At 41.2% G+C, this 21,263-nt stretch overlaps 1 protein-coding gene across 1 annotated transcript in view; it reads right to left on the bottom strand.

The window, feature by feature from the left end:
- Nucleotides 1–2,257: 2,257 nt before the first annotated feature.
- The window catches only part of LOC118804792 (cohesin subunit SA-1-like), a 52,883-nt gene continuing 33,877 nt past the window's right edge, over nucleotides 2,258–21,263 (bottom strand). The window contains exons 17-34 of the mRNA XM_036565442.1: nucleotides 20,556–20,648; nucleotides 19,967–20,056; nucleotides 19,362–19,565; nucleotides 18,341–18,411; nucleotides 18,162–18,249; nucleotides 16,185–16,265; nucleotides 14,147–14,239; nucleotides 13,895–14,069; nucleotides 13,211–13,350; nucleotides 11,519–11,620; nucleotides 11,015–11,163; nucleotides 9,099–9,227; nucleotides 7,854–8,053; nucleotides 6,568–6,745; nucleotides 5,592–5,693; nucleotides 4,275–4,389; nucleotides 2,816–2,896; nucleotides 2,258–2,603 (exon numbers count right to left, since the gene is read on the bottom strand). Coding sequence (XP_036421335.1) covers nucleotides 2,580–2,603; nucleotides 2,816–2,896; nucleotides 4,275–4,389; nucleotides 5,592–5,693; nucleotides 6,568–6,745; nucleotides 7,854–8,053; nucleotides 9,099–9,227; nucleotides 11,015–11,163; nucleotides 11,519–11,620; nucleotides 13,211–13,350; nucleotides 13,895–14,069; nucleotides 14,147–14,239; nucleotides 16,185–16,265; nucleotides 18,162–18,249; nucleotides 18,341–18,411; nucleotides 19,362–19,565; nucleotides 19,967–20,056; nucleotides 20,556–20,648 — 2,115 coding nt within the window. The 3' untranslated portion in view covers nucleotides 2,258–2,579. The remainder of the gene's footprint in view (nucleotides 2,604–2,815; nucleotides 2,897–4,274; nucleotides 4,390–5,591; nucleotides 5,694–6,567; nucleotides 6,746–7,853; nucleotides 8,054–9,098; nucleotides 9,228–11,014; nucleotides 11,164–11,518; nucleotides 11,621–13,210; nucleotides 13,351–13,894; nucleotides 14,070–14,146; nucleotides 14,240–16,184; nucleotides 16,266–18,161; nucleotides 18,250–18,340; nucleotides 18,412–19,361; nucleotides 19,566–19,966; nucleotides 20,057–20,555; nucleotides 20,649–21,263) is intronic.

The raw sequence follows: 21,263 nt of genomic DNA, 5'->3' as shown, positions 1-21,263 counted from the left end.
ACTAACACACCACCACCACGTCAGTGTTACTGCAGTGCTGAGAATGACCCACCACCCAAATAGTACCTGCTCTGTGGGGGTCCATGCTTGTCTTATGTATACACGTACATAACACAAGAATGAGGCTTCGCTAGAAAATAATCAACCTTTCGTCTGTTGTTTTTTATTCCAAACAGCACTAAAATCCTCCGTTTAGCAAAAGAAATGTACACTGAGACACAGATCTGTACATGTTTTGTTTAAAAAAATGGTACTAAATCTACTCAACATTAAAACGCTTATTTACACCACATGTAATATTTATATGTTGTCAAACAGAAATCCAGCTTTATCTGAACATTTATACAAAAACAATTAAAGCTTTCCACTCGGACTCCTCCTCCTCCACTCAGCCTGATCGATTAAACCCGAACTCAGGCCTGTCCGACAGGAAGAGCGGGTAAGGACAGCTCTGTTCTGGGGGTTAAAGGGGAATTCCACTAGTTTTTTCAAAATTATCTGCATAATTAAGTGGTTAAGATGTAAACAGAGTGCTTCAGAGTGGTTTGGTGTGAAACGCTCTGTTCTAGAGAAACTTACCGAGTCAGAACTGTTCACAGTGGTGGTGATAGGAACCAGACGTCCACCTCTAAAAGCTCCCTCACAGAAAGTTCCTACAGTAAATGGTTATGAATTCACTGCCTGATGACTGAGACACTGTTTTATGATAGTTTAGAGAACTTAAACTCCATTCATGGTGGAGGGATACATGCAGGGCGCTGTGAGGCAAAATAGTCCCCAAAGAAAACTTATTATTTCAGATTTTCCACTATTTTCCATCATCAACATTCCATATAAACTCAGAAGACTCGTGTAGGTTCACTGGTGGTTTTGGATAGTAAATAAAATGGCTACTCATTTGAATTTTGAAACAGTGGTGGACTTCCCCTTTAAGGTATCTAGCTTCAGTGAGAAAGTCTGTTTGAGAGCAGAATGACGCTGTTTAAAACAAAACCTATGGGATGAAAATACTGTGAGATGCCTCTGATTTCACTCAGTTATCACTGTAATCTTTACCTGTAATTGGGCTAAAAGGGCAACTCCATCAGTTTTGCCAAAATTCCTCCATAATTAAGTGTTTGAGATGTAAATTTACAAGAGTGGTTTGGTGTGAAATGATTGTAGAGACTCTACAGATTTGTTTACAGTGGTGGTGATAGGAACCCTATTGTTTTATATGGAATGTTGATGATGGAAAATAGTGGAAAATCTGAAATAATAAGTTTTCTTTGGGGACTATTTTGCCTCACAGCGCCCTGCATGTATCCCTCCACCATGAATGGAGTTTAAGTTCTCTAAACTATCATAAAACAGTGTCTCAGTCATCAGGCAGTGAATTCATAACCATTTACTGTAGGAACTTTCTGTGAGGGAGCTTTTAGAGGTGGACGTCTGGTTCCTATCACCACCACTGTGAACAGTTCTGACTCTGAATGACTTAACCGTTTAATTATGCAGTGAATTTCGAGGTATTGATGGAGGTCCCTTTCACAGATTTGATCAGAGAATTACTCAGAGTTCCCCAAAGCATCACAGGAGGTCATCATCATCATCATCAGGGTTAGGAGTGAGGGTCAGTCTAAAGGCCTAATTTGGCTTCTTTAAAAGTCTGCATTTCATCATCTGGCCACACGGTGGCGCTGGGTGGTGCTGAGCTTAAATCCCGCTGAGAGAAACTTTCTCCCTCTTTTTGATTTTAGATTTAATATCAATATCAATCAGATATGTATATTTGTGAAGAGCGTTGAGGTGAATGTAATGAACGAAAAGCTCCATATAAATATTTTTATCATTACTAATCTTAATTATTATTCTCACTGTGTGAACAGTTGAAATTTAACATCATGACTGATTTTCCTGTTTACAGCTTTTAGTAAACGCTCTGATAGCAGATCTGACTTACACACGGATTCTTTAGCACCGTTAAATGAAAGTAATGATGCTGGTCAGGATTGTTGACGTCACAACAACACTATCATCAAAATGTCTGTGGTCCAGTGCTCACTGGACCTTTAACTCACTGCGTTAACCCTCTGTTATATCTTGCAGGTCAAACTGACCCGTTTAAAGTTTAAAAATCAAGGAAAAATATTGTTAATAATTTCTGGAGTGTGAAATCTGCTGGACTTACGGCTCAATTAGTGTGATTCGATTTTAAAGGGTCAGTTCGACCCGGAACAGAAATGTCAAAAATATTGAAAATGTCTAAATAATAATTTGTTGAATGTCTAATTTTTGCCAGTGCACAAATAAACAGTTTGAAAATTTTTTTTTAATTTAATGTTGATTAAATTGATATGAATTGAGCTAAAGATGATGTTTATGAAGAAAAATCTATTGTTAAACTACTTTTGGAAGGTTAAATGTGGATCGGTTCAGTCTGATACTTGATTATTGAGGTTTCTCACACTTGGACATAACAGGAGGGTTAAACTCAGCGTCCAGAACAGCAGGAGAAGCTGGACGCTCCTGTGAGGAAGAGCTCTGACTCAGTGAAGCTCCTCTGTGGACGCTGGAGATCACGGTGTCCTTTAATCGCCTCAGAACATCGGCATCGAAAAACCCTGAAGGACAACAAAGTAGAAACAGTTAAAAGTCCTCCTCTGTTCTTCCATTAGAGCTGAAACAGTGAACACTTTTAATGATGTATCGTTACAAAAACAAAACAAAAACACAAACAACAATATATTTAAATATGTTTGTTTATTTAGGCTTAGTGGGCGGGGCTAAACTGCTGTAGGCTGAGTGGGCGGGGCTGAACTGCTGTTTATCTCACCGGTTCATCCTCCATCATGGCAGCCGAGTCGAAGAAATCCGGCCTCAGTTCTGCTCTCTCTCTCCGGTTACGGGACGGAGGCTGCAGAGGAGCAGATTCATCACTTTATTAAAGTCACAGTTCGGCAGAAAATCGGATCTACATCACTTTCCCTTTAACCCAAAGGCAGTTTTTAGAACCAAACGATCATTTTAAGGAATATTCTTGTTTATTCTCAGTCTAATCTGATGGACCTGTAGTACAGTGTACAGTCAACTACCTTAGACAACAATTTTAACACCTTTCCCTAAATTTATAAATGAAGAGTAAACCTACCGACTGAACTCACTTAGAACAGAAGACAACAGGCAGCTCATACACTTTATATTACACTGGCTTCTGTTAAGCATTTTATATTTATTTTGTAAATGGCTTCTATGATACACTTTATATTATATAAAGCTTCTTTTGGCATCTATAGAAAGTTTTACATTGTATGTTTTATACTGGCGTCTGTAATTTTATAATTACAGTAATTTTATTTAACATTTTATATCATTTAAGGCTTCTATTGGCTTTTATTATAAGCTGTGTATCATTTAGGCTTCTATAGTAAACTTTATATTGTATTATATTGTATATTGGCTTCTATTAGGATTAGAGACACTTAGAGTCCAGTGGTCGGTGCTTTAGCCGTATAAGTCTATACGTGTATGTAAGTGTATACAGGCATATACACAGTATATAAACAAATAGTATATAATAATATTATAAGATGTTACATATATATCATTAAGTCTGTGGTAACTATATTCTACAGATGCAGCAGGTAAAAAGTAGGATGTAAATGCTGGAGTTTTCCTTTAATCAATCATAAATCATAATCACTACATACATAAATACCTAAAAAGGTACCCACCTTTTTGGTCTGGCCAAAAAAATACACTATACACACACACACACACACACACATACATACATACATACATACATACATATATATATATATATATATATATATTATATATATATAAAAACCATTTTAGATGCTTAAATAAACCTGTTTTTATAGGTTAACAATGGCGTATTATTCTGGAATATCCCTTCACTTTTTATTATGAACAATTTAACAACTACAGTAATTTTTTTGTATCTAAAGTATTAGAAAACAAAGCTGAACAACACAGGGCTAATTCAGTCTTGCTTTCACCTGGTAAAATGGTGCTCAGTGTTGTTTCATACAGGTTTCTACGCGACTGAATTTCTTATTCAGCAGCCTTTTTTAATTTTCTGTTCCACCTTAAACAGAGCAGCAGTTACATTCTTGTTCCTGCACAAGTTCCTGAATGTGACGGCTGCAGTCTTTAAGCTGGACCGGAACATTTTAAACAAGAACCCAGTTTCAGCTTCGCCGAATTCCTCAAGTCATTTGTCTCATGCGAGCGTACTGTACAACACGGAAACCCACAGCTGGACTGACCAGATCAATGACCATAGTGTCCTCAAATTCCTCGTTCATGTCCTCCAGCTGACCTCGAGATGACATCATTACATCCTCAAAAATGGGTTCGGCATCGTCCTCCATCAGCCCTCGACTGGACAGACAGGACAAAACTACCTTCAGTCACACCGGAAATATCCTGCATTCCTCTGTTTCAGTGGGGACTATACAGCCAAAAGTATGTGGACACCTGACCATCACACCTATATGAGCTTGATGGATGTCCCATTCCAAAACTATGGGCATTAATATGGAGTTGCCCCCCTTTTTGGCTACAACAGCTTCCACTCTTCTTAGAAGCTTCTACAAGATGTTGGAGTGTCTGTGGGAATTTGAGTCCATTCAGTCAAAAGAGCCTCTGTGAGGTCAGACACTGATGTTGGACGAGAGGGTCTGGCTCACAATCTCTGTTCTAGTTCATCCCAGAGGTGTTCAGTGGGGTTGAGGTCAGGGCTCTGTGAGGGCCACTGGAGTTCCTCCACACCAAACTGGTCACTCCATGTCTTTATGGAGCTGCTTTGTGCACAGGGGCTCAGTCATGCTGGAACAGGAAAGGCTCTTCCCCAAACTGCTGACACAAAGCTGGAAGCAGATAACTGTGTAAAATGTCGTTGTGCTGCAGCACCAACATCACCCTTCACTGGAACTGAGGAGCCCAAACCCTGAAAAACAGCCCAGCCCATCATCCCTCCTCCACCAAACTTTACTGTCAGCACTGTGCATTCCGGTAGGTAACGTTCTCCTGGCATCCACCAAACCCAGATTCATCATCAGACTGACAGATAGTGAAGATTCATCACTCCAGAGAACACGGTTCCACTGATCCAGTGTCCAGTGGCGGCGCTTTACACCACTCCAGCCGACACTTGGCATTGCCCATAGTGATCTTAGGCTTGTGTGCAGCTGCTCAGCCATGAAAACCCATTTCACGAAGGTCCCAACACACAGTTCTTCTGCTGATGTTGCTTCCAGAGACAGTTTGGAACTCAGTAGTGAGGGATACAATAGAGGATGGGCCATTTTCACAAACTACATGAGTTTAACGTCACTGAGCTCTTCAGTACGACCCTCTACTGCCAGTGTGTGTCTATGGAGACTGCACTGCTATGTGCTTGATTTTATATACCTGTTAGCAATGGGTGTGGCTGAAACACCTGAGCTCTATAATTAGGAGGCGTGTCCACATACTTTTGGTCATATAGTGTATATCTCACATTATCCCAAATTCTATTAAAATAATAGCTTCATCCAAAATGCTAATAAAACTGATTAAAGCCTGATGTTTGTGGTGCTTACACAGTCTGCCGGACCCCCCCACTCCGAGCCTTCATATAGCTCACTGCAGTTCTCTCCTTCCTGTTCACATCCTCTGGCTTCTGCTGCCACAACATCTCCGCACTGACAGAGAGAGGAGACAAAGTTTTTAATCAGGTAAATATTCACTAATAATCCCCTTAGTCGTCTCCTCATGCTGAGCCACAACCTAAGCCTTAGCTTAAAGGGGAATTACACCAAAATCTCTACATAATTAAGTGGTTAAGATGTAAACAGAGCGGTTCAGAGTGGTTCAGAGTGGTTTGGTGTGAAACGCTCTGTTCTAGATAAACTTACCGAGTCAGAACTGTTCACAGTGGTGGTGATAGGAACCAGACGTCCACCTCTAAAAGCTCCCTCACAGAAAGTTACTACATGAAATGGTTATGAATTCACTGCCTGATGACTGAGACACTGTTTTATGATCGTTTAGAGAACTTAAACTCCATTCATGGTGGAGGGATACATGCAGGGCGCTGTGGGCAAAATAGTCCCCAAAGAAAACTTATTATTTCAGATTTTCCACTATTTTCCATCATCAACATTCCATATAAACTCAGAAGACTCGTGTAGGTTCACTGGTGGTTCTGGATAGTAAATAAAATGTCTATATTTGTGTTGTAGTCATGGCGACCCCTGGTTCCTATCACCACCACTGTAAAGACATCTGAACCATTTCACACCAAACCACTCTGAATCTCTCTGTTTACATCTCACACACTGAGTTATGGGGGAATTTTGGAAAAGTAGTGAAATTCCCCTTTAACCCTGGCCATAACACTACTGGACGTGGTACAGACCCATTAGGACTGTATGTGGGCGGCTTCTGATGAGCTCTCAGTATGACCGAACACTGAATATGTTCTTAAGGCATCCAATAAGCAGCCTGTGTGTTTCAGTGAGTGGAGTATCACAGTAATTACTGACCGCTGCAGGACGCTCATGCTGGTTCTCTTACTTGTGGCCGTAGTCGGGCTCTGGGTCGGGTTCAGCCTGCTGCTCGGGGGCGGGGTCAGGACTGTGTCTTTGGGCGTGGTCAGGGGCGTGTGAGGGGTTTTCCTCCAGCTCTGTGGACGTTAGCTGGGCAGTGGGTGGGGGATCAGCCTTCATCGCCCACTGACCCTCCGCACTCTCCTCTACACAACACAACGCAAAACACAACAGATTCAGAAATATTATTCATACATCGGCAACTTTAACCCTTCAGACCTACGTTCAGACACTGTGTTTGTGTTTACACTTTCATTTTGTTTCGTTTCATTTTTGACAATCATAACGTGTTATAGATCAGATTCAGCACAACCTCAGCTAACAAGATCCATTATTCAATAAATATTTCTACACACTATGTTTGTAAATTAGTAGCACAAAAATTTGCTGAATTTATTTGCAGTTTTACTGAAAAACATTTAAACCTTGATATCAAAAGAAAACAATAACACAAAAACTGCCCAAAACCCTTTGATCTAAAATAAAAGCTATTTGAAGAGTTTACTTCTTTCTGTTTTCAGGTTCTGCCCTTTTTTCTGGACAGTGTCCCTCTGTGTTTTTATGGAACTCTGCTTATATATGAAATATATGAAAGTCTCTTGGCAGTTTCAGTTACAGAAGAGCAAGTCTGCAAACTCCACACACAGGACAGGGTCTGCATCCTGACGCCACAGTCAGTCATTCATTTCAGTTTCTTTTTTATTTTTACTTTGTTCATTTAATCCACCTGGACTAATCTGGACCCTTTCCAACATCCACCTGGACTAATCTGGACCCTTTCTAAAATCCACCTGGACTAATCTGGACCCTCTCCATATCATGGAAAACAGTTTTCTGGGCTTTGTCTGGAATGCTGAGACAGACTCGGGCAGAAAGATTAATTTTTTAATATAAAAATCACATTTAAAAAGAGTCAAATAGTCAAAACAGACGAGTTGCATTTTTAATTCTCAGCTACTTTATTACCAAAGTGTTTAAATGGGGAAATTTAATCTAATAACACAGTTTATGAACTGCATTAAATAAGTTAGATAATCAAAAGCAGCCAAACAGCCATGTGCTGTGACATCACAACCATGACTGACAGGCAGTCTGGTGCACTACATCCAGAGTTCCAGCCTCAAGCTAGAAAAGTGGATTATGAGGATTATCAGGCCTGGACTTCAACTTAATCGTTAATTATATATTTTCCCCAAATCGTTCAGGCGAGACAGACAGACAGACAGACAGACAGACTCTGTCTATCTTCCTCACCCTCAGTGCGTTTCCTGTGGGCGGCTCGGCTCTTCCTGCTGCGGACGGATCCGGTCCTGCTGCTGCCACCGCTGGTGATGGAGCCATGGTCATCATCTCCACCGGTCAGCAGCGAGTTTCTGTAGGAAATGAGGGGCAACCACACGTCCTCCCGCCGCTCACACATCTGCTCCGTCAGGAACTTCTCCAGGTACGAGTGGCTGAGGGACAGACGGACAGACGGACAGGGTCAGAATCACAGCAGGGAGGACCCGTCTGGTCTTGATTACCTTTACTGTCCTTACAGGCAGATACACAATGCACTGAAACAGTGTACATTACAGAATAAACTTACAGCAGAAACAACAAATCCAAACAAACCGATAATGGAGCACCGCAAACGTAGTCGATCATCCGAGACTTGGTTCTGACAAGCTGTTAACTATAAACACTAAAGTACATTAGCACAGCTAAACACAGCAGCAGTTTAAAACGAGTCCATGTTTATAGAAAACAGTGTCATACAGTGTCAGAAAGCACAATCAAGATTACTGAAAAGGGATTTCCACCAGTTATTCTAATTATCAGCATAATTACATGATTAAGATGTAATCAGAGAGGTTCAGAGTGGTCCGGTGTGAAACGCTCTGTTCTAGATAAACTTACAGAGTCAGAACTGTTCACAGTGGTGGTGATAGGAACCAGACGTCCACCTCTAAAAGCTCCCTCACAGAAAGTTACTACAGTAAATGGTTATGAATTCACTGCCTGATGACTGAGACACTGTTTTATGATAGTTTAGAGAACTTAAACTCCATTCATGGTGGAGGGATACATGCAGGGCGCTGTGAGGCAAAATAGTCCCCAAAGAAAACTTATTATTTCAGATTTTCCACTATTTTCCATCATCAACATTCCATATAAACTCAGAAGACTCGTGTAGGTTCTCTGGTGGTTCTGGATAGTAAATAAAATGTCTATATCTGTGTTGTAGTCATGGCGACCCCTGGTTCCTATCACCACCACTGTAAAGACATCTGAACCATTTCACACCAAACCACTCTGAGTCACTCTGTTTACATCTCACACACTGAATTATGGGGGAATTTTTGAAAAATTAACAACTCAACATGGTTTGACTGTTAGCATTAGCAATTAGCAGAGGCTGTGAGCCAAACCTCAACAGAGTTGTGAGAGAGAGAGAGAGAGAGAGAGAGAGAGAGAGAGTTGTGAGAGAGAGAGAGAGAGAGACGCTAACAAACATACACTGTTTTCTTGTCTTGGCGCAGCAGTTTGGAGGAGAATTCACACAGGACCTCCAAAAAGGCCAGGTTCGGAGGGGGCCAGTCGGGCCCTTTCGGGTTCGGAAGCTTGAATGCGAACTCAATCCCATCCCTGAGCACAGAAACACAAAGAGGTGCTGTTACAGCTGAGAGTCAAACAGCATAACAGCACAGCTGGAATTCACACACTGCAGCAGTGATTTCTTAAAGCAGGACATTCAAGATCCCTATTAACCGGTCACTGCGCTCCCTGCTGAGAACAATCATAGAACCCATTAAAAGGTTCTGCCGCTTCCTGATGGTCACTAATGGTATTGTGTGTTTTCCTGATGGGCTGATACCACAGTGTAAAGGACTGTAATGGTTTAACATGTGTTCTGATTTCCAGATGCATCTGATGGTTTCCTAATGGAATCTTAAGGTCTCCTGGAGAAGCTAGTGGTCTCTAATGGCAAACATTAAGCCAATTCCCATTAGAAAGCAAAACCAACAGGTTTTTAACCTAATGGTGCTAATGGTCTTTTTATAGCAGGGCTCTCACAAATGTGCCTCCTATTCTTCAACATCCACTTGCAAATTCACTCCACCTCCAGTTTCTGCGTTTAATATCATAAAATTAAGCCAAACTGTTTATTTGTTGGAAACACTAACTCTGCAGACTTAAAGCGCCATGGATTGGAAACTCATTTCCAATTGATCTCCAGATCGAGTTATTTCTGTCTTTATGACACAACAGATGTTATCTTGACAAAACTGTCCATTATATCATGGCAATGATATAAATAAATTAAGATCTAGAGAAAATAACATGCGTTTTTCCATGATAATGACATAAATATCATGAGAGCTCAAGAAAATGAAAATAACTCATTATGGAAAAACAGTGTAAAAAAAAATATTAACCATATTTATACCATATTTAGTTGGTACCAAGCTGACCATTGAAGCCCAAAGCAGCACTCTTAGAAGTTTTTGTGCAGCCAGCTCTCGTTAGCCGAGCAGCTCATAAAGCCGTTTTCCACAGAGGTAACGGTAACGGTAACGGTGTAGCTCTGCACTTCAGCTCAGAAACATTTAACAAAATCAAATAACATTGAAGAATCAAAGACAAACATTGAAGTCCTGCTTTTTCTCACCACCACCTGTAGCAGTTATTCATAGCTAAGTCAGTGGAGCTGGGCAGTGCAGTGCTTATAGCTAATGTTAGCTACCTGGCTATGAAGAACGCTAGTTAGACTAATGGGATGCTAATAGACAGAATGTGACCCAGTGGCCTCACGTCAATAAACGGACTGGGATTTGAAAGGAATTTTTAGGATTGGCCACTCGCTACAATGCTAGAACTTGTTTCTGTCCTCTAAAGCCGCTTTTCCACTGCTCAATGGTACTGACTCGACTCGAACCAGCTACTTTGTTTACCACTGCAGATATAGCACCCCCTCAATGCAGCTGGTCATCATAGCAATGCCGATGTGATGTGAAGGAGACAAATGTTGTTCAGAAGAGGCAGCGAGACAGAAAACTGCTGACTAACAGGAGAGTTTGGGTAAAACTACATCAGAGTTCAGACAACGAGACGATTCTGACTGCTCAAAAAAGGCAACACAAGAGGCTTAGTTAACCTGGTAGCTAACGTTAGCATACGTGTTTGGTGTTTTTACATCACCTTTTGGTATCGGCTCAGCTTGCTTGGAGGCGAGCCAAAGGTGGTACCAAAAATAGTACCAGGTACCAGATTTGCCTAGTGGAAAAACAAAAGGCGAGTCGAATCAAGCTGGTACTATGCAGTGGAAAAGCAGCTTAAGAAGACCTAATCTGCCTCTTGTGCTCTTCCCTGTGGAGCCTAAGTTGGATTTATGAGAAGATCTACCAAAAATGTCCCACTGCGTCCAGGCTTACTTGTGCAGAGTGGCCACAGCCTCCCTGGTTTTGATCTGGTCCAGGCCGAAGGTCAGAGCGAAGCGCCGTGCCAGCTCCTTTAACCCACTCACATGGGACGAGGTGCGGTCCAGATTTGGGCCCTGATCCTGGATCAGCTCATTAAAGAGCTGAAGCAGAGCGCAGAGAATGACTTTAATAAAGTCTTTAAAATGAGTATCAGTTTTCCTGAACTGGTCTGAGCAGCACTACCTATTTTCACATTTGAAAACATGACGGATCATAAATGAAAATCACTGTTAATCAATACTGCTCAAACTACTGAAGTGACAGTAGCTGATCAGCCAAAACATGTTAGCTACATTAGCCTCGTAGCTCCACTGATAAAACTAAAGAAACAAACTTCGGAAATCAAACATGCTTTGGCTGATCGACCATATTTGGAGTAAACAGGAAAATGATATGAATTTGTCACTGATCTCTCACTGCATTACTGATGAACAGTTAAATGCTGAAGACAGTCACCTGCTGTAGGCTCAGGATTAGCGTTTTGGCGCACAGGATCTTGTCCGTTTGTCTGGTCTTGCTTAATGTTTCCTTAATGATGTCCCCGTAGTCGTTATAGTACTGAAGAATCATTCACAACAACAAACAGTAAGTGTACAGTACAAAATAATAATAATAATAATAATCAGATTTTGGCCATTTTGGCCAGACCTTCTTTTAGAGTCTGTGTGTGATGTTAATACGTAAAGACGTACGACATGGTGTGAAAAACTTGAAGCCTCTGACTTTTAAATGATGAATTAGGGCATTAGGGGCACTGTCCTGGAGTGGTTTAAGTCATATCTGATTGGCAGAAAACAGTTTGTCACCCTCGGTGGCCATACTTCTCATACGTCTGTGGTTACTCAGGGGGTCCCTCAAGGCTCAGTCCTTGGACCTCTTTTGTTTATTGTGTACACACTTCCTCTTGGCCACATAATACGTAGCTTCAAGCTGAACGTTCACTGTTATGCAGATGACACACAGATTTACATTAGCACTCTATCTATTAAAAATCCACCCCTCACCCAGGTTGAAAACTGCATAACAGAAATGAAAACATGGATGAAGCACAACTTTCTCATGTTAAATAGTGACATAAACAGAACTTAGGATAGGATATAGGATCCAAATCAACTCTCTCTAAAACCTCTCGACATCGACAGTGTACCTCTGTCCCCTTCCCCTCTGGTACGAAATCTGGGCGTTCTCTTTGACTCAACTCTCTCAGTCAGTGCCCACATCAACTCTGTAGTTAAAACCTCTTTTTTCTCCGTAACATTGCAAAAATTCGACCGTCACTCTCTCAGTCTGCGGCAGAAACTCTTATTCATGCATTCATTTCTAGTCGCCTGGACTATTGTAACTCTCTACTTGCTGGTATTAACTCCTCCCATTTATGCAAACTCCAGATGGTACAGAACTCTGCTGCTCGCCTCCTCACCCGCACCCGTGCACATCAGCACATTACACCCATCCTGCAACATCTCCACTGGCTCCCTGTAAAATACAGCATACAATTCAAAATTGGACTCGCTGGTTTACTCACTGTCCCACCTTCCAAACTTCATGGGTACGGTGATCCTGCTTTCTCTAGGCTGGCTCTCCGACTCTGGAACTCTTCCCCTCACATATTCAACAGGCCAACTCTGTCTCCACTTTAAATCTAAACTTAAAACCTCTCTTTTCTATTGCTTAGAACTGTTCTTAATCCTGAACCAGCTCTTTGCCAAGTCCTGCTATGTTTTTGCTTGTGATGTTATGACTGTGCTTCGTTTTTATGTTTGTCTTTACTGTTCTGTATTTCGAAAACCCTGTAAGCGTCTTTGAGTTCTTGAAAAGTATAAATGTAGAAAGTGAAAAAAATTAGAAAGTGAAAAAAAAGTAAATGCAAACTTTTTTTCAAGTTTTAGACACCAAGTTTAAGTTTCAGCACTTCAGTTGCAAAATTGAAGTTTCTCTCTTAAGCGTTTAACTTAAGAATTTTTATGCGAGTGGCCACAGTTCTGCTACTCAGTTAATGATTTAATTTCTTAAAACATGCTCCTCTGCAGTTCCTGTGCAACAAACGTTTAATTATTATTTTATTTCTATTTTTGTTTTTAAAAAATATTGAATGCATGAGAAGTTTTGGGTGCAGTATTGCTTTACAACATTATACGAGATGGTCACCTTCATGTAGTGTTTGAAGATGTCTGCAGCTGCCGACATGTCCACTATGTCGTAGATGATGAGTTTGCTGAAGGCAGCCAGCAGGTTCCTCCTCTTGTGTAAGGCTTCGATCTTATTGGCTTCATCTTCCTCATCTCCATCTGCAAAAAACGCAGCATCATTTATTTGACCATGTCAGAAGGTTTGGTCATGTAGTTCACATGTTCATTGTGTAATATCCCCAGATCCAACACAGACTCAGCTTTTCTGGTCATGCTAGCTAACAAAGTTTCAATATGATGCTAATAGTGTGCAAAACTTTAATTAATTTGTAAAAAATGTTCACTAATTAAACAGGTATAAAAAACAAAACTCATTAGAAAAGATTTAAAAAAAAATCCCCTAATTTTCTTCCCAATTTAGTCAGATTGAGTTCCATCTGTTAGCTGGTATCCGACGCTACCAAGCTGGGAGGATGAATGCGAGCACAAACTTCCTCTGAAACATGTGATGCTCCACCAAATCTTCTCAAACCATCACTAATGCAATGTCACTGACGCTCAACACACTTGGAGGAGAGCACCAACTCCTAATTCAGTTAGCATTGTGCTAAGTGATGGCGGACTGGCCGGCATGGATGGCTGTGGCATCACTGAGGATCTCCTGATGATGGGATCAGCTCCCATCTTTAGCTGAGACACTGACCTACACTCTGGTTCTCTTCATCCTGCTCGATGAACACATGGTCCAGGACAAAGTTGAGCAGCTCGTTCTGCAGCACAGAGTCTGGGTTAAACACCAGCGGCTGCAGGCCCTCTCTTCCGCCCGCCATCAGCTGGTGGCTGAAGATCATCAGCAGGTCACACAGCAGCATGAAGGCCTGCAGGAGGCAGATACCCAGGTCAGAAAGGTCAGGGTTAGAGATCAGAGTGGACCAGCTGCTGGTCTGCAGCTCACCTGCTCTTTGACCGGTGTGTTGACATTGGATAAACACTGTTGACACACAGCCAAGAATGATTTGACCACTCTTCTCAGTGCAATCAGATCATCCTAAGAACAGTAAGAGACAAAGATGTGTTCAGTGGTGCCTCTATGCACAGATTTGCATCTATACACTGCTGTTCTGGAAAATTCTTTCAAACAGTGAAGACATAAGCATGTGAAAAATTTGTCAGATCAGTGGCTCCCAATTATCAATTATCAAAACCTTACATCTTTTGGTGTTTTGTCTGTTCTAGCACCTTCATCCAACTAATCAGTTCATTAATAAGCACTTCCAGAGCTGAGGTACATGTATAGGAGCTACACTAACTACAACCCTTTCTCAAAAAGTTGTGACGCTGTGCGAAATGTAAATAAAAGGGGATACAAATAGACAACATTTTAAATGTTGAAACTGAGATTTTTTTTGTTCTTTTACTTTTTTTGTTCTTTTACTTTTTAAGGAGCCATTCTGTTGTTATATGTGCACAATGTGGTTTGGCCTTTCCTGAAAAAGACGTCGTCTGGATGGGAGCATATGTTGCACCAAAACCTGGATATATTATTCAGCATTAAGGGGGTTCTCACAGATGTGCAGGGCACCCATGCCATGTGCACTAACCGCCCCCCCCATACCATCATGGATGCTGGCTTTTGAACTGTATGCTGATAACAAGCTCCTCTTTAGCCTGGAGGATGTCCATTATTTTCCACTTCACCTCAGTCCATTTTAAATGGGCTTGGGCCCAGAGAAGGCAGCGGTGTTTCTGCATCCTGTTTATATGTGGATTATTCTTTGTATGGTAGAGTTTAACTTGCAGTTGTGGATGCAGCAACAAACTGTGTTCACAGACTGTTATGGGACGGCAGGGAGGCGGACCCAAGTGCAATGATGAAGACCCGTGAGAAAGGGTGTTAAACAAATTTATTGAGGTAACGGGATGTGAATTGTCACGTTAGGGATGAAGTGACCCAGAGCCAGGCTCGAACCGATGTACTGGTCAGCAGGCTGTGGAGTTACCGCTGCACCACTGAGAAGCCCGGGTAACACTTGGTAAAACACCTCAAGGAATAGGAAACAAAAAGGCATGAAAGCAGCTCAAACAAAGGCTTAACCAGAAACGTTAACAATAAAAGATAATGAGAAAACAAAAGACACTTCCACTTTAATTATGACGGGAAGGCAGACTTTTCATTTTTAATTTTCTTTTCTTTTTGTTTAAATACCCACCTGGGCTGTGTACCATACCAGTCACCCCTTTACAAAGTTGTGACAAAGGGCTGCTGTTTGCCACAGCCTTAAGTAGAGGAGTCCACAGGTGTGTCAGGTTGGGCCTAATCAACCCGAGGGCACTTTGCCACGGTTGCCCTCTGCTGGCGGCTGGCGACACAGGCTGGACACCTTGCAGTGATTTCCACTACAGAATCGCGTCTGTTTTTAACGAAGGGCCTGAAAATCATGCCTATCCAATATAGTGATATAAATTATGGGATTCTCTGAGTCTTTTAATGATATTATGTTCTGTAGACGATTAAATCCCCACTTTCTTTGCTATTTTACGTTGTGAAACATTATCCATGAATTGTTGCACTATTTGCTCGTGCAGTCTTTCACAGAGTGGTGAACCCCTCCTCATCTTTACTTCTGAAAGACTCCGCCTCTCTGAGATGCTCTTTATACCCATTCATGTTACTGACCTGTTGCTGATTAACTTAATTAGTTGTGAAATGTTTCACCAGGAGTCTTTTGTTGCCCCTGTCCCAACTTTTTTGAAATGTGTTGCTGGCAACATATTAAAAATGGGCAAATATTTTTCAAAAAACAATAAAAGTGCTCAGTTTCAACATTTGATATGTTGTCTTTGCACCATCCCAACTTTTTTGGAAACAGGGTAGTACAGTGTACAATACATTTGTGCAGGGCAGTGGTACTCCTAAAGCAGGACTGGGAAACACTGTGCTAGATGACATATATCTTCTGGAGAACTACTGATTCATTGGCAAGTATTTATACCTTGGATGGAGAGCCTTCTGTGATCTTCACCAACTGCCACAGGATTGAATAATGTGAGCACTGCAGAGCCTGGACTGCTATCTACAGAATAAAATACAAGAGTCAGATAACAGAGGTCAGACAACACAAGGCAGTAGACAAAGGACAGACAAGTGGGGACAGACAACACAGGTCAGGCAACAAGAGGTAAACAACATAGGACAAATAACAAAGGACAGACAACAAGAAACAGATAACAAAGGACAGACAAGGTGGTTTACACAGATGACATAGTACAGACAACACAGGACAGACAAACAGTGGGGTGAGACAACTAAGGTTAGACAAGATGGGAGAGACCACAAGGGACAGACAAGACAAGTCAGACAACACAGGACAAATAGGAAGGCACAGACAACATGGCTCAGACAACCAGGATCAAACAGCAAAGAACAAACAACAACTGGGCTCAAACAACAATGAACAGGCAACATGGGACAGACAACTCGGATCAGACAACTCGGATCAGACAAAAAAGATCAGACGGAAAAGGTATGGGAAACCAGACAACATGGCAAAGACAAGATGGGTCAGACAAGAAGGAACAGAAAATAAAAGGTCAGACAACTCGAATCAGTCAACATGGGTCAGGCTACTCAAAGTCAGACAACATGGGTCAGGCAACTCATGTCAGACAAACTTAGGTCAGGCAACAAAAGATAAACAACATTGGGCAAATAACAAAGGGCAGACAACAAGAAACAGATAACAAGGGGCAGACAAGGTGGTTTAGACAAACACAGGACAGAAAAACAGTGGGGTGAGACAGCTAGGGTAAAATAACATGGGTCAGACAACTAGGGTTAGACAACATGGGAGAGACCACAAGGCGCCAAGAGGATGAGTCAAACAACACAAGTCAGACAACATATTACCTCATTAACAAGGCACAGACAACATGGCTCAGACAACAAGGGTCAGACAGCAAAGGACACACAACAACTGGGCTAAAACAACAAAGAACAGACAACTCAGATCAGACGACAAAGGTATGGGAAACTAGACAAAATGGAAAACACAACAAGAGTCAGACAAGACAGGCCAGAAAACTTGAGTCAGTCAACACAGGTCAGACAACTCATGTCAGACAACATGGGAAAGAAAGCATGGAAAATCAAACATGGTAAAGACAACATGGATCAGACAATTCAGGTCAGTCAACACGGGTCAGACTTAATGGGAAAGACAAGATGGGTCAGACAACAGGGGACAGATAACAAACGGTCAGACAACACCAGTCAGGCAACAAGGAGCAGACAAAAAAAGGTTACACAAGACGGGTCAGACAACCCAGGTCAGACAACAAAGGCCAGGCAACTCAGGTCAGACAACATTGGTCAGGTATCATAGATCAGATAATATGGGACAGAAAACGAGGGACAGACAAGACGAGTAAAAAAACTGAAGAAATAAAGAAACAAAGGGAATTCCAAGGGGACTGACAGGACAGGACAGACAACAAGGGACAGATAGCAGACAAACAACACAGGACAGGCAACATGGAACAGACAGCAAGGAACAGAGAACAAGGGTCAGACAACCAGGGTCAGACAACATGGGACAAAAGACAGAACAGAGCATATGGGACACAATCAGAAACAGGTCAGAAAACACATGACAGACAACACAGGACAGACTATACAAGAAAGATGAGGTCAGTAGGATCAGGCTGGACCCTAGTTTAGTATATGCTACAGCCCTCTATAGAAAATTTGTGCAGATCTACAATGAATTAGTGTTTTTTGATGAGGGATATGTAATCATTGCTAAAATATAACTTTATAACTTTAAATATAATCTAAATATAACTTTAAATATATTTAAACAACTAATATAGATTTGCCTGGATGTGTTTTAAACTGATAAATTAAAATCTGTCCTCTCTGTCATTAAACTGGGCACATGTCTGTTACCTGAACAAAACTGAAAGTATCATACCTGCTCTGGCATTGAGCCGTGCTCTATCCCTGCTCTCAACAAGCGATAACAGTTCCCAAACAGGTCCCACCTGGTCAGATCATGGGCACTGTCAGTGAAACAAAACAGACATCAAGTCTCGTAGATCATAGCTTTTCTGGGTAACAGTAGAAAGGCATTGAGGAGAAGCAGGGACGCACTTGTGGAAGGCAGTGAGTCTTTTGAGGGTGGACAGGACGCTGTAAATGTCATCATCATCTGCTTCATCTCCCTGTAACAGGTGGAGAGAAAGGCTTTAGTTTAGAGCAGACAGTCTAAACCCATGCAAACAAAAACAAAAAGCAATGGAAGGTACACAAATCAAAAGTCATGCCTAAATCATCACACACTTGCCTCAAATCTCGACGAGTTATTTATAAATTGGACTAATGTACGTTACGTATCTAAAACCAGTAGTAGCAGCCAATTAAAACTATTGATTTTTGTTTATTGCTTCAAAGGCAAGATTTATGGTCACATTTATGGCACAATAAAATTTTAGCCATCGACTGTGTTTACATGCAAAGATTTTTGCCAATCCGATTGAATACATTCCGATTATAGATTAAGGCTGAGGTGTTTATGCTCACTCTACTCAACAACCTGTTTCTGTTTACATCCACACCACAAGTAATCCGATCTAAAATTACCATGACAACCAGCATCACGTGAGTCCAGTCAGATTTTTCCAAATGATGTCTCAGTTTGTTTTTGTTTTCTATATTATGACTCAGGAAAACGTCCTTCACGTGTCCTTATTAAAGAAGGCCGGGAGGAAGACGTCGTGTTCTGAGACACATAAGCTGGACGTCCGTCCCACCGCCGTCTTTTAAAGATCAGAGCATGAACTTCGTCTCCTCTGCAGACCAGTTTCTGCTCCGCCATGTTGAACGGTATAAACTTTCACTATGACGCGACGAACATGATCAGAACGGACTTAAACTTTCTGATAGGGAATGTAATCAGATACAGGCGTTTACACGGATATTATTCTTCTATTTAACGGATTATTTACAGGATTACCCACCTCGATCAGTCGGATAGACATTTTATTCCAAATGGCCTCAATCAGACTGTGTATTCTTTGAGCTGTTAGTCAGATTAATAACGTATTATCATGTAAATGCAGCTATTGTGTCTCAGTAATGATCTTATTTGCTGCAGGAGCTGACTGTATGGTACCTCCTGCAGAAGCTCCTCCACTGCGTGGCTGAATCTGTCAGTCAGCTCGTCTATCAGCTGGCTCCGGGCGATGTCCACTCTGTTCATGATACTGAGCTCCTCACTGCACAGTATGCTGAAAGTTCTACTGCAGGCCTCCAGAACCTCCGGCTCCGTGTGCTTCTCCACCACCAGCCTCATCTGCTTCAGAAGAGCATCCAGGTGCTGCACACACACACACACACACACACACACACACACACAAATTATTATCTAATTGAAACAAGTGGAGAAATTGTGTGGAAAGTGCAGACTGTAAACTTCCAATCCACAACACATTCATGTTTGTAAGTAGAAGAGGAGATATGAAAAGTTCAGTCTTGTTTTTAGTCATTTTTTTGACATTGAAACAAGTCAAAAGTGCAGACATGAGCCTGTCCTGTCCATACAGAATGAAAATCAAGTGTAAATATAATCATGAAGTTAATTATGTAGTTGATTATGTGATAAATATATATATAACATATATAACAATAGTATCATATGTAACAATCATGTTTCATAAATTGAATGCACAGCCAAATGACAATAACTTATTGGACCTCAGAAAATCAGAGTTTTTGTACCTTCTCCATCCGTCCTGTACTGTAGACGTCCAAATTAAAGTACTGAGGGATCTGCAGGAGGTTGGCCACTTTCTCAGAGTCCGCCTGGTACTGCAGCAAACACAGGACTGTTAATTAAGCTCTGGAGTTATAGGATATGTATAAAAACCTAGAGCGCAAATCTGTAGAAGGCATGGCTTGAAATTTACACCAAAAAGTGTCAATCTAAAGTCTACATGATAACAGTCTGTTTAGATGGTGTATGGGAGCCTTTAGACGGCTGCAGTAGTCTTTAGACAGTGTGAGGTAGTCTTTAGATGGTGTGCGGCAGTCTTTAAAGCTGCAGTAGTCTTTCCATTTCCTTTACTGGACAAAACAGATTAAAACCTTAGACCAAAACATAAGACTCAGCTCCACACTGCCTTCTGGTGGAGGATGGAGTTCAGACAACTCACAATATTTAAATATGAGAAAGTATAACTTTAGAGAGACGATTGACAAATCAAAATATCCTAACTTACTATTTGATATTTAAACAAATTAACAAATATTCAAAAATGTGAAAATTCTGACTTGTTGATAACACAGTGTGACACTGTGTGAGCTTTACCTTCGACAGTAACATGGGGAGAGCCATGATGAAGTGCTCCGTCAGCTTATTTCTGTCATCAGTCTGAGTCTTCCTCTCTTTTGCAGTCAACACCTAAACGACATCAGAATGTTCAGTTCATGAAGTCAACTTTATTAATGCATTTACAAATAATACATTCAGAAATCAGGAGAAATAAAAAAATAACAAGCAATAAAAAAAATTACAACCTACCCAGAAAGACTAATATAATGATTACGCAAAACACAAGGGAGCTGACACGCAATCCAATTAATAAAAATCAAATATCATTAAAATCTATAAGGAAGTAGAATCATTTATATAGCTAAACAAAACTATAGCTTTTTTTTAGATGAAAATGGTCAAAAATAGCACTTTTTGGATGAGAAATTGTCCAGGAATTTTGACTGACAGTAACAGGTCTACAATAAAGAGTCACAGTCTAAGAATTTTCTTGGTAATGAAAATTAGAAACAGTAATTAAAACACGGTCAGCGCAGATCCTTTCAAGCACTTTGATCATACACACTCCTTTATGAGGGGCATTAGACACCCGATCTAGAATATCTGTTCATGTGGAGCATCAGGACACCCAAGAACTTCTCCACTGCAGGTCTGATAGCACCTGAAAGCACGACTCGATACACAGAACACAGAAGAACAGAAGCAGAAAGGAAAGTCCCTGCAGCACCGACGCCACCTGTACAC

This window comes from Colossoma macropomum, unplaced genomic scaffold (assembly GCF_904425465.1).
Source record: "Colossoma macropomum unplaced genomic scaffold, Colossoma_macropomum, whole genome shotgun sequence".
NCBI lineage: Eukaryota > Metazoa > Chordata > Actinopteri > Characiformes > Serrasalmidae > Colossoma > Colossoma macropomum.
The sequence above is the reverse complement of the archived record's forward strand: the minus strand, read 5'-3'. Positions and strand labels throughout refer to the sequence as shown.